The sequence below is a fragment of the Hemitrygon akajei genome, chromosome 1, assembly GCF_048418815.1.
Source record: "Hemitrygon akajei chromosome 1, sHemAka1.3, whole genome shotgun sequence".
Classification (NCBI taxonomy): Eukaryota; Metazoa; Chordata; class Chondrichthyes; order Myliobatiformes; family Dasyatidae; genus Hemitrygon; species Hemitrygon akajei.
Window position 1 is genome coordinate 46,359,821 of NC_133124.1, and position 14,243 is coordinate 46,374,063.

Here is a 14,243-nt window from a genome sequence, read left to right on the forward strand (position 1 = left end):
GGCTCTGGGCCTGTTTTCGTTGGAAATCAGAAGAATGAGAGGTGCCCTCAATTAATCCTATTGAATAGTGAAAAGCCTTGATGGAGTGAGTGGATGTGGAGAGGATGTTTCCTATGGTAGGGAAGACTAAGACCAGGGGACACTACCTCAGAACAGAGGGGTGTCCTTTTAGAACGGAGATGAGGAGGAATTTCTTTAGCCAGAGGGTCATGCACCTGTGGAATTCTTTGCCACAGTGAGCTGTGGAGGCCAGGTGTGTATATTTAAGGCAGAGGTTGATAGATTCTTGATTGGTCAGGGCATGCAGGGATATTAGGAAAAGGTAGGAGATTGGTGCTAAGGAAAATTGGATCAGTCATGATAAAATGGCGGAGCAGACGAAATGAGCCAACTGGCCTAATTCTGCTCCTATATCTTACTGTTTTATACTCGTTTGTTTAACTCGGTGCTACATTACAAATAATGAATAGAAGAATATTACGTTGAAAGACCATCTTATGTATATCGTAGCATCTTAATTTGCAGTGGTTATTTTATATATATTTTTATATAGTGTTGAGTTAAACAAATTCCATTATATTAAGATTGCTTTAGTGTGTTCAATTATGTTTTCTGGTGTCAAACAATTTACAGATGTGCAGCTATTTGAGCACCATGTAGATTTGGGCAAATTTTTAAAGAACAGTTAAATGTAATGTTTCCATTTGCATTTTATTAGTTTAGAGCAATTCTGTATATGCTTTTAAATATGCATGTGCACAGCTCTCACTGTGGAAGAAGCAGTTACTCTGTAATGTTGTTTTTCCTAACTGTGACCTCACAATTACTGATTTCCATCTTTGTGCAATTGTCCAGAATTTAAACTTTACATGCTTTTCCTGTTCCATTTCTACTGATTGTTGTCATTCTCCACGTACAAACTGTCATCTTCCCCACCAAACCTGTGCTTGCACTTTCAAGCTTGATACCTTTCAGAGTTCAGTCTCTGATGGGGAGAGTTTTTTTCACATTCCCCATCCTGAAGATCATCTAAAAATTGCCCTTTTTTATCGTTCTTCGTTTAATGTAACATTCATCAATTAACTTACACTCTTCTGATCTTCAAGATCATTGCTGTTCTTGACCTGCAGATACTTCCGTTGATTGTTCATTCACTCATCTCCCATTGCTCTCATTTTCCTGTACAACTTCCACATGTGCAGACTACAGATTTTAAGAATCTCAGGTGTCAAAACAGTTCTTAATCTCTAAATCTGACTTCACCGTGATGAGCATTATGCCTTGTTTTCCACAACTGTCTCCTTTATTGGGATCATCCTGTAACAAATATTAAAACTCGTATTTATTTTCTGTATTCTGCACTCTCTTTGCATCCCCATCTCCAAATATGGGAGGTTAGTTGACATATTTTCCTAAAAGTTTAAAACTAATTGCCTGAACTCCCAATTTTTGCTTATCTCTAACTTATCAAAACTTTGATTCTGACAAATCTTGGAATAAAAATAAAATGCTCAAAATCCGTAGGCAGTAGCTGTAAAGAGAAAATAGTAATGTCTTAAATTAATGAATACAGAAGTATGTATTAAAGTAAAAAGTTAAGATTCCGGAGGTACACAGCAGAACAAGCAGCAGCATTGAGGAGAAAATTTAGAGCTAACATTTCCAAACTGGAAGAGTGGAAAAACAAAGTTACAGAAAAGAGAACAGTGAAGGGGATGCTTATAATGTAGTAGAGATCAGGCATGTAATCCCTAGCATTTGTGAAACAGAAGTAAAGCGAAAAGTGAGTGGGTGTAGCAGAGTATCATACAGGCTTAAGCAATCTAAATGCTATGATAAACACTGTCAAATAAGGGCTTCAGGTGCTAATGCAATAACTGCATCAGTAATCCACAATTACTTATTGCCTTGACAAGTGAACATAAAATTCTGTTTATCTGCCCTCCTTCTGCGAGGGTGTTTTATGCCTGTTGTTCATGTTATATTACTACTTGGTGACTGTGTCATATGAAGGCAAACAAAATGCACTTTAACCTGAGAAGCATTGTTGTATTAATTTACTTTTGCGCGTTTTACTTATTAGAACTGTAATAAATCTAGTTAATTGTGTGTATGTTCTGAATACACTCTTAAGTGTGTTTATATTAGATGTTCCTTTTCACACCTTGTAGTGCATGAGGCAGCTTTCTTGCTGGTTCTGTAGCATTTTGACTTTTTTTTATGAGGCCTAGTTGCTAGCTTGACGCTCAACCCAGCATGGATGGAAAGCTTGCAAGGGGTGGGTCAGATTCAAACTCGGGACCATTTGACTCAAAGTCAGATGCTGATGCAACTGCGCCACTGGCCGGCTTGTGTATGTTAGTGCCTGTATGATTATGTGGTAATCTAAATATTTTTAAATGTTTGAGAAGCTTTAATAATGTGGGGCACTGAGGAGTCTGGTAGAACAAATAGATCTGAGAATACAGGTCCATAATTCATTGAAACTGGAGGCATAAGGTTGTAAAGACAGCTTTGGCACATTGGCCTTCATAAATCAAAGTATTGAGTACAGGAGAGGAGATGTTATGTTGAAGTTGTATAAAACATTGCTGAGGCCTAATTTGGAGTACTGTGTGCAGTTCTGGTCATCTGCAAACAAGAAAGATGTAAGTAAGATTGAAAGAGTACAGAGAATATTTACGAGAATGTTGTCAGGTCTGGGGAACCTGTGTTATAAGGAAAGATTGAATAGATTAGGACTTTATTCCTTGGAGCGTAGAAGAGTGAGGGGAGACAGTGCATGCAAACTTGATTTCAACGTTTAGATAAGTTTGGATAGGTATATGGATGATCAGGATATGGAAGGCAATGGTGCCAGTGAAGTTCAATGGTAATAGGCAGTTTAAATGATTCAGCACAGCCTAGATGGGCTGACGAGCCTGTTTCTGTATTGTACTTTTATATGACTCCATGACAGTTCAGCTTGCCCACCTTTAATTTGCACTTCAGTTTATTGCCTGCAGAACCCATTTCTCAGCTTATCTTTAACTCTATTTTAATTAAGAGGATCTGTGGGAAACGATATTGCATCTTACTGTGATAAAGCTGTAGTACCATGGAAGCCGTTTAGCTCAGTGGCTCTATGGTAAAATTATCCTCTTCTCCTTTTTCCCCTCATCTCCCTCTTCTCCCTTTTTCCCCTCATCTCCCTCTTGAATGTTATTGTTGAATCTGCTTTCCTTAGATCAATATATTGCACACCTTTTTTTATTAAATCTTGGTGCTGCCTTTAGCGCTTTTCCCTATTGTCTTAAATGTCTCCTCTTGAACAAGTTATATTCCCCTGAAAAATAGTGTTGATTTTTGAACAATTTTGAAATTTCTAAATTTCCTTTTCTCTGAGGATAATGATCCACCTTTTCTTGTCTTTCTACTTGTATCGGGCCTTACTCTTGTATCTTGCAAATGCAACTGCATCTTTTAAAAATGAGTCACAAGAAATATATTTAAAGCATAATCTTCAGAAATGAACATACTGAGCCCATAAAATTTTACCAATTTTTTGTGTTCATTAGCTTTCTGAAAAAGCAAAAGTCTTGTAAGCCTTCTCAATTTTCCTCCATTTTGAAAGATTTGTGCACGAAGCTGCAAGGTTTTTCTTTTGCAGTTCCTTTGAAATTGTATGTTTTTAGCTTTTCTTCTGATCTTAACATTGATCATTGCACAATTTTATGTATTAAAATTCACCTGCATGTTAAAGCCTGTTCTGTCTGTTTATTCTCCACAGCTTCTATAATATATTTTTACAAAGATTATTGATAATTTTTGCATTTACAGGATAACTTCCTTGATTTGAAAAAGCAAGTAGGTCCTTAATGTAGCTCTGGAAAAAGAGTAACATAGTATATTATAGAAACATGAAAAAATCTGCAGATGCTGGAAATCCAAAGCAACAAACACAAAATGCTGGAGGAACTCAGCAGGCCAGGCAGCATCTATGGAAATGAATAAACAGTGCAAGTTTTGAGCCAAGACCCTTCTTCAGAATTAAGTTATTTCACTGAAGTTCACTTGGGGAATATTAATTGAATTAGAATAGGAACTGTGAAGAACTGGAACAACCAGGTTTAAAAATTAGTAAATAGCAAATTCAGTCCATTAACATTTATCAATAAATAACATGCCAAACACTAAACATTAAGTATTGGCTCCCTGGAATTTCCTTTAGTCTGTTATGTTTCCATCCTCCTATTAATCTTTTAATTCCAAACCAACAAATTTTTTGGAAATTCATCCCCTCCTCTAGATGCGGGGTAGACATTAAATGGCAATCTTAATGCCATCCATAAATTTTTAAGTTTTGGACACTGCTTCTCTTTGGAATCTCCTCTTACCTAAACATGGCCTTTTTAATGGATTCCTGTTGTACACGTAGTTGCTATTTACTAATTTTTAAACCTGGTTGTTCTTAGTTCTTTACCCTTCCTATTCTAATTCAAATCTAATGCAATCGAACCTACATTTACCACTTCTGCTGGTAGCTCATACCGTACATTGCACCACCTTCTGAGTGAAGTTCGCCCCCTCAGGTTCCTTTTAAGTATTCACCTTTGACTCTTAACCTATGATCTTTAGTTCTATTCTCACCCAACCTCAGTGGAAAATGCCAGCTTACATTTATCCTATCTATTCCCTTCATAGTTTTGTATGTCTCCACCAAATCTGTAACTGGTCCTCAAGTTCCTTCAACATCCTTATAAATCATCTCTCTACTTTTTCAGTCTTAATGATATCTTTCTTTTTCAGTTGGTACTCTCAGTGGCCACTTAATTAGGCACAACTGTATACCTTGTATACCAGCCAATCATATGGCAACAGCTCAATGCAAAAAAGCATGCTGACAAAGTCAAGAGGCTGTTGTTCAGACCAAACATCAGAATGGGGAAGAAATGTGGTCTAAGTGACTTTGACAATGGAATGATTGTTGGTGCCAAACAGGGTGTTTTGACTATCTCAGAATCTGCCAATCTGGGATTTTGATGCACAGTAGTCTCTAGAGTTGACAGGGAATGTTGCAGAAAATTTTTAAAAAAACATCCAGTGAGCAGCATTTCTGTGGGCGAAAACGTCTTATTTTTCAAGGTTTTTCAAGAGAAGTCAGAGGAGAATTGCCAGACCAGTTTAAGCTGACAGGAATGTTACAGTAACTCAAGTAACCAAGTGGTACAACAGTGGTGTGCATCTCTGAGCACACATCTTGTCCAACCCTGAAGTAGAATGGCTACACCAGCAGAACACCACAAGCTCAGGAAGTACCTAATAAAGTGGCCACAGAGCGTATAAATCGATCCTGTGTTTTTGTTTAATACACACACACACACTCTCTCTCTCTCTCTCTCTCTCTCTCTCTCTCTCTCCCTCTCTCTCTCTCTCTCTCTCTCTCTCTCTCTCTCTCTCTCTCTCTCGCTCTCGCTCTCGCTCGCTCTCTCTCTCTCTCGCATATTTGTCACTACCCGGAAGAAGACTTCATGTCTATTTCTGGCATATTATTTGGTGGTATACTTTGGTCCTTTTTATTGATGTACATCAAAACTTTCCATCAAACTATTATGAGCGAATAAGAAAAAATAATCTATTTATATTACCTATTTATATAATAACTCAAATAAGCACGTGAAATCTGATTTCTCAGTTTATATAACTTTGAGTATGAGTATGTCTTTTAAGTTCAGTACAAATCTGCAGTCTTTTTTATACTTTTCATATTAGGGGAAGAAAATAGCCCGTTGTTTTAGTAGTTCCAGCTGAGGGTTCATTGAGCCTTGGAAAGTACTTTTCATCCCCCAAGCTTAAGCCTTTTGTTAAACTATGTGTGCATTTTCTTTAAAGCACTCTTTACCTGACTTCTGTAGTATTCATTTTGCCATGAGAGAAAATAATTGCTTGTTTGTTAGCTCCAGGTTCTTCTAGGAGACCGTGGGTACTTGGAAAAGTAATGGAAAAAGAATATTGCCAGGCTAAGAAGGTAAGAATTTTCATTTCAACCTACCAATAGAAATGAGTAATGTGACAAGTACAGCAAACATTTCAAAAACTCCCAGTTTGCTATTATTTTAAGTAGTTACTTAAAATAACTGTGGAATTAACACCTAATGACAGCCAGTGCAATATATTAATCCATTAATTAACTGAAGATACTTCTACCTGATGGCAGCAGCGAGAAGAAAGCACACAAGAGCCTCAGAGCTAGCATCACCAGGTTCAAGAACAGTTACTACCTCTCAACCATGATGATCTTGAATAAAAGGGATAACTACTCGCTCATCATTGAAACATTCCTACAACTGATATTCTCACTTTAAAGACTCTTCATGTCATTATCTCATGTTCTTGTTATTTATTGCTATTTATTTATATTTGCATTGGCAGTTTGTTGTCTTCTGCGCTCTAGTTGATCTTTCATTGATCCTACTATAGTTAATATTCTATAGACTTGCTGAGTATGCCCACAAGAAAATATACCTCCAGGTTGTTTATGGTGACATATATAACAACATTTACTTTGAACATTTCAATTTAGGTTTAACAGACCAATAATAACATCACTAAAATTAATAAATTGGGCTATTCACTGTTTGCATGAAATTATTGGCATGTAAATCTGAAAAATAAAATAGCATTAATCTAGCACCATGTCAAAGAGTGAAGAAAGTTGTAGAAATATTATGTATGAATCAGTAGCCGTGACGTATATTTCAATAGTGCCTAATTGGTAACAATATGTCCTAAACACTTTACAGAATTATTGAATAACTAAATTGGCAATAAGATTTGTATTAGGATGAATGACCAAAATCTTGGAACCTCTCCATTCTATCTGATTAAAGAAGGAATTACAGAAATTTAGGGATATATTTATAGATGGTGGGGCTGTCACTAATTAAATTCTGTTATAATGAAGAGGCCAGAATTGAAGGAGAATTTAAGTCTTGTACCGGAAGTATTAGAGATGCATTTAGACTAGGGAGGCATAGTCCTCATGAATTTTAAAATTAAATTAAATTGGCAGTTACATGAATTTACAATTAAACAGCTAGAATTTGATGAAGAGTCAAATGAGTTAGATATTATGGTCAAGGTAATATGGTTTGTGCATAGAGGATTTTTGGATTACTTCAGGTTTATAAAGAAAGGAAGAAGTTGACCAGGTGGATATTCGTCAAAGTTTCAGGTGAAGGTTTCAACATCGGATAATCTGGCATAAAAATGAAATCAAGTATTATTGAGGTAGAAGTATGTCTTCCAAAACAACCCAATTGATTATGATCAGTTTTAAATGACTTGAGAAGATGCTGTAATTAGGAAGAGATTCATCATCATCACGTGCTGTGTCATATAACATGAACGATCATGGTCTTATGACCATGATTGTTCTTGGCAAATTGTTATACAGAAGTAGTCTACACTGCCCAAAAAATAAGGCAGTGGCAAACCCCAGGCCTTATGGGTGGAACTGAGGAATAAGAAAGGGACTATAATAATAGTCCACAATAATGGGACTATATTACAGACCGCATAATGGTCTGTGAGATTTAGAGGAACAAATTTGTAGAGAGATCATAGACTGATGCAAGAAACATAAGGTTGTTATGGTAGATTTTAACTTTCCACATATTCACTGGGATTTCCATACTGTGAAAAGTCTAGATGGGATAGAGCTTGTCAAATGCGCTCAGGAAAGTTTTCTTAATCAGTATGTAGAAGTCCCAGTGAGAGAGTGTGTAATATTTGATCTCCTGTTAGGGAGTAAAACAGAGCAGATGATAGGAGTTTTTGCAAGGGAATAAAATGCCATTGATTTCAAAGCAAGTATGGAAACGGATAGTCTGCTCTGTGGGTTGAGATTCTAAATTGGAGAAAGGCTAATCTTTATAGTATCAGTAAGGATCTGGAAAGAGTGGATTGGGGCAGGTGGTTTTCTGACAAAGGTGTATTTAGTAAGTGGGACACCTTCAAAAGTGAAATTTTGAGAGTTCAAAGCTTTTGTGTGCCTGTCAGAATAAAAGGTAAAGATTTAAAAAATTAAGAGATAAAGGCCCTGGATAGGAAAAAAAGGAGATACATAGTAGGTATAGGCAGGTAGGAGCAAGTGAGGTACTTGCAGAGTATAAGAAGAGAGAAATTCAAGAATGAAATCTGGAGGGCTAAAAGAAGACATGAGGTTGCCCTAGCAGACAAGGTAAAGGCGAATCCTTAGGGATTCTACAGATATCTTGAGAGCAAGGGACAAAATCAGTCCTCTGGAAGATTAGAAGGGTAATCTATGTGTGGAGCCAAAAGAGATGAGGGGAGACTTCCCTCCCTCCCCCCACCTTCTGGCTCGGACTCTTCATCTTTTTTTCTCCAGTCCTGATGAAGGGTATCGGCCCAAAGCGTCAACTATATTCTCTTCCATAGACACAGCCTGGCCTGCTCAGTTCCTCCTGCATTTTGTGTGTGTTGCTTGGATTTCCAGCATCTGCAAATTTTCTCTCGTTTGTGATTGGACTACTATACTGTGAAGTTTCTTCCAGGGGCCTATCCTGAAGAAGTTTAAATCTTCCCTTTGATGGGAGTTCGGTGAAACCCTCTCCAGTGCTCCATCTCTGTGATTTCTGCTGCCTTTCAACTCTTTGACCACATGCTCCCCCTACCCACAAGTATAGCTGAAACGTCGACTATCCTCTTTTTCCATGAATACTGCCTGGCCTGCTGCCTTACTCCTGCATTTTGTGTGTGTTGGAGGAGATCTTAAATGGACTTTTTGCATCTATTTATTCAGGAGATGGACACAGAATCTATAGAAGTGAGGCAAAGCAGCAGCAAATTAATGCACACTATACAGATTGCAGAGGAGGAAGTGTCTGCTATCTTGAGGCAAATAAGAGTGGATAAATCCCCAGTGCCTGACAAGGTGTTCCCTCAGACCCTGCGGGGGGCAAGTACAGACTAGCAGGGATAATTAAATCATCCTTAGCAGAAGATGAGGTATTGGAGGATAGTTAATGTTTCACTTTTTAAGATGGGCTCTTAAAACATAAACCAGGAAATGATTGGAGAAGCCAGAGAGTAGTAGTAGATAGCTGCCTCTCTGACTGAAGGCCTCTGAGTAGTAGAGTGCAGCAGGGATCAGTGCGTAGGCCATTGTTGTTTGTCATCTATATCAACAGTCTAGATGATGTGGTTAACTGGATCAGCAAATTTGCAGATGACATCAAATTGGGGGTATAGTGGACAGCAAAGGAGATTTATCCAAGTTTACAGCGAGATCTGGAACAGATGGAAAAATGGGTTGAAAAATGGCAGATGGAATTTAATGCAGACAAGCTTGAGGTGTTGCACTTTGGGAGGACCAGCCAAGGTGGGTCTTGCACAGTGAATGATAGGGCTCTGGGAAATATGGTAGAATAAAGGGATCTGAGAATACAGATCCATAATTCATTAAAAGTAGCATCACAGATTGATAGGGTTGAGAAGAAAGTTTTTGGCATGTTGGCCGTCATAAATCAAAGTATTGAGTACAGGAGATGGGGTATTATGTTGAGGCCATTGCTGAGGCCTAATTTGGTGTATTGTTTGCAGTTTTGGTCACCTACCTACGGGAAGGACATTGCTGGGACACAGATTGTATAGGTTTGGGCTTTATTCCTTGGAACGTAGAAGATTGAGGGGAGATTTGAAAGGGGTATAAAAATGTGAAGTAATGCAAGCAGCCTTTTTTCATTGAAATTAGGTGGGACTACAACTAGAGGTCACGGGTTAAGGGTGAAAGGTGAAATGTTTGAGGGGAAACTTCACTCAGGCTCATGAGAGTGTGGAATGAGCTGCCAGCGCAAATGGTGGATGCAATTTTGATTTCAACGTTTAAGAGGATTTTGGTTAGGTACATGGATGGGAGTAGTATGGAGGGATGTGTTCTGGGTGCAGGTCGATGACACTAACCAGTTCAAATGGTTCGACATAGACAAGACAGCCTGAAGAGTCTGTGTGCTGTATGATTCCAGGGTTGTAAGACAAGACGATGACCACAGCCATTATCTGTACTCTTTAGAGATTGTCTTGTTGGCATCGGTGCTCACATAACCAGGATTTGTGATATACAGCAGCTACTCATACCATCCACCACCTGCTCCCATGGCTTCACATGACCCTGATCGGGGTTCGGGGTGACCTGCAAGCTAGCGGCTGGTTGAAAGGAGAAATGTCTTGCACCTCCTTTGGTAGAGATATATCTCCACCCCCCCCCCCCCCCCCCACACCCGTAGAAAGAGATTACCAGCTATCAAAATACTGGATGTCCAACAAGCAATTTGACTATTTTGAGATTCTAGAAGGATTGGGAGAGAAGTTTTGTGGAGGCAGATCTCAGTGCATTCTTTTCATCTCTTGTTAACTAGCATTACCAATCTTTTGCAGCAAATACTATAAGTTTAATATAGAAGTTTCAATCCGTGTGATTTTTTTTCCCCCAATGTATGTTCCAATACTATCTAGCTTGGACAACACACACAAAATGCTGGTGGAACACAGCAGGCCAGGCAGCATCTATAGGAAGAAGCACTGTTGACGTTTCGGGCCAAGACCCTGATGAAACGTCGACAGTGCTTCTTCCTATAGATGCTGCCTGGCCTGCTGTGTTCCACCAGCATTTTGTGTGTGTTGTTTGAATTTCCAACATCTGCAGATTTCCTCGTGTTTGCTATCTAGCTTGGATTCCATTTTCTGCCCACTGTAAACTTCAGCTTCCAACTTGTTGTTTGCCACCAATTTCTGTTCATGCCAATTCTTGCTAACCCACAATGTAGAATCAACCCCTCCAGATTAAAATAACTTTGAAGCCTACTCTTCCCTGCCTTGTTACTTCTGTCAACCTTTTGATTTCTGCTGTACTTCAATCCTATAACAGTGTTTATTTGTGCAATCATTGTCCTCGCCAATCTTCACCACTAGTTAGCTATCTGTACCTTCAGGTGAGGTGGCTCTGGGATTTCTTTTGTAAAGAAGTCTTTTTTGACAAAGCTTTGTCTTCCTTCCTGAAATCCTGTGGCCAGTACCAGAGTAATTTTGAATGAACTTCAATGCCTCCAGTTTAATTGCTTTTGATTTGATCAGTACTGTTAGCAACTTCAAACAATTGGTTCGGGAGATGGTGTTGGCATTCATCAAGGCAACATGTCAATCTCCATTCAGGGATAAATGACATACCACTAGCTTTTTATTTCCAGAAAGCTGAGTTGACTGCAGAAGTCAGATTTTGCTGAAAGCAAAACAATTAGATATATCCTTGTAAAATGGTTCTGTTGGAAAGCAGTTGGTGGTCTGATACAACAGTTAGATTAGTGTTGCATTATTTCTTTTTGAACAGTATTTTCAGCTGTTTTCAGCCACTTGTAATCTTGCCATGGGCAGGTCAATTAACTATAATGACCATGAATTGATATATCTAGTTAATGCCAGTAATTTTACAGATTTTTTTTTAATTGGTCTATACAAATCTACTGGAAAAAATTAAATCATTTTATTGTGGACATGTGTGATACGAGGGGTCAATTTTAGAAAATCTAGCACATTTATTTTTCAACATAGTCCTCTCCTTCGTTTACACACTTAGTCCAGCGGTCGCGGAGAATATGGATCTTGGACCTCCAGAAAATGTCCACAGTAGGGATAATTGATAAGTTTGTGGCCTAAGGTAGAAGGAGATGAGTTATTAACTTCAAACTTTCTGCATAATCACTCAGAGTTGACCTGCATGTGCATGTAACGAGAGCTGTATAACTCATCTCTTTCTACCTTAGGCCACAAGCTTATCAATCACCCCTCAAAAAAGTTTAGTGACAAATAAAAAGACTACAATATTATAATTATTTGTATAAAATTTAGAAAAAAATTATACCACTTAGTTCTTGAAAGCACGTGGTAATTATTTTTAGAAAATAACTAGACCCAAATTTTATGAACTGACTCCTTTCTAAGATGTGTTAACAGAATTAATTGTTTCTGTAGTTGTGCTGATTGAATTTTGACTAAACTGAAACCATTTTGTAATTGTTTTTCAGGCTCAAAATAGATTTAAGGTGCCGCTGGGAACAAAATTCTACAGAGTGAAAGCAGTGCCCTGGAACAAGAAAGTTCAACAGTGATATTAAATAAACTGTTAATAGTTCATCCTTTCCCTTCTCATGTGATTCATTTATAGCTTATTATGCAATCTTGAAGAATTTCTGTTTGGAAAAGGTGACACAATTGTAATTCATATGAGTGGAAACTTGCTGGAGTAATGATTCTTTATTTGCGACTCCCCATTAAATGTGTAATGAATTCAACTGTGTCCAAATCATAAACTGTATTTAGTCTCATTCATTAATCTGCTTTTAATCTTACACTGAAGACTTGGGAAATGTATACCAAATACTTTCTTTTCATGGAGCATTGGAGCATGACTTGTACATTATGGCATAGCAGCCCTGTTAAATGCCTGTTCAAAAGATTTTACTGAATATTCAGATGTTAAATCACTTATCATTATTACCAGCATATGTGTCAACTTATTGCTATCAAAGTAACTTATGAGCAAAACAACTTTACCATATGTATTTAATTATTTAAACATTTGTGTTCCTAGCATGCAAAAATCCCATGTAAAGTTTGGTCATAATTTTACTTGATGAATTTTCATTCTTGCTGTTAATCTGCATATATACTGAGGTTTATTAGAAATGTAGAGATCTAGCCCAATATAGTGAAGAACAGTGCAATGAATGAATAGGACTGAAATTTCCATCAGTTGCTTGAGATGCATTTCTGCAAAAATTGTTGATTGTGTATACACATTGGAAGGGAGGAATCTGTTTACAGATAACATGATATAAAAACTTCCCAGCAACTTAAAGCTGGAGTAAATTTAATATATTGTTTCATCTTGGTGACCAGTGTTCCATTCAGTTTTAAAAAAATTATTTCTCTTGTACATTAACCATTGTAAAACCTTTAAGTATAAACATTACTGTATTGTAAAAGAATTTCAGAATTTTGAAATAAACATTTAAACATGTAGCGTGTGCATCTTGCATTGTTTAAAATCAGTCTCTGACTGCAGGAGCAATGTGGCAGTACTAAGATTTATCATACAATTTCATTCCAAGAAAACACTTATTGGTTTTTCTTCCGCAAGATATTAATGTTTTCTGCAATATACCGTAGGTTTTATAATTAGTTTAAAATGCCATGGAATATTGAGCTTATGAAAGGATCTATAGAATTTGGACTTAATTGTTATTAAAACATCTTAACTACCAAGGGAAAGTGACAAAAATATGTCATTTTACATTGATATTCCATAATAGAGGAATGCAGTACACCCCAAGCATTGATATTTCAGCAATGAGGTTTTTAACAGTTAATAGAACATTTAAGTAAGTATTTGGATAAAAGCTTGGTACTAATTGAACAGCAGAACAGAGGTGAGAAATAAAGTTTTAATCTTTAAAGCAATGTGTAATCCTATTGCAAAAGGCTGGTTCTAAAGGAACTAATAATTAGTAAAACATCAAAAACCAGACCAGAATTGTGAGAATTGTTCTTCAAATCTTCTTTAATAGGAATTGACTATAATCCCTAATCTTTAGCTCAGACTATGAATTTTACATTCTGTTCTTTGGAATTTTTTCTCTAATGATTTATTCGGACTGACTACTGCAAGTGATTTTTGGTGTCTGTCAAAATTCTCAGAATCAGATTGCCATTATTCTTTGGCATATAATTCAGAATGACAATTATCGATTGTTCTTTCTTTGTAAGATCAGTTCCTGTATTGAAATTTGCACTATTGGTCAAATTTGCATTTGTTCATCTCTAATTACTATTTGAGTTGTGCGCCTTTCTAGGCATTTCAGTAAGCTATTTAGAATTATTCCTGTGGGCCTGGAAGTGCATAAGAAATAAAAACAGTAGTAGGCCACCCTGAGCCCTGTTGTCATTCAACAAGATCATGGCTAATCCTGTATATTTAGATATATAGTTGGTTCAACTTTCCATTAATGTCACCCTAAATTATACCTAAGCATTCATAGTCCTTGAATGTATAGGATTTCAAAGGTTTGTTTCTGTAGGCATGAAGGAATTTCTGCAATTCTAAATATCCAGGTTAGGGGAAATGGCTGACATCCATTGTGCCAATTCCTACCTGAGTTTTATACCAACATGATCACCTTGTATTTCTA

General features: G+C 37.2%; 1 protein-coding gene across 4 annotated transcripts in view; it reads left to right on the plus strand.

Moving 5' to 3' along the window:
- rb1cc1 (RB1-inducible coiled-coil 1) overlaps window positions 1-13,075 on the plus strand; it is a 193,999-nt gene extending 180,924 nt beyond the window's left edge. For 3 of the 4 annotated variants that reach the window (XM_073042482.1, XM_073042499.1, XM_073042508.1), the window contains 2 exons: window positions 5,937-6,007; window positions 12,081-13,075. In XM_073042482.1, coding sequence (XP_072898583.1) covers window positions 5,937-6,007; window positions 12,081-12,164 — 155 coding nt within the window. In that variant the 3' untranslated portion in view covers window positions 12,165-13,075. The remainder of the gene's footprint in view (window positions 1-5,936; window positions 6,008-12,080) is intronic. The other variant, XM_073042490.1, reaches the window with a different exon arrangement.
- The last annotated feature ends 1,168 nt before the right edge of the window (window positions 13,076-14,243 follow it).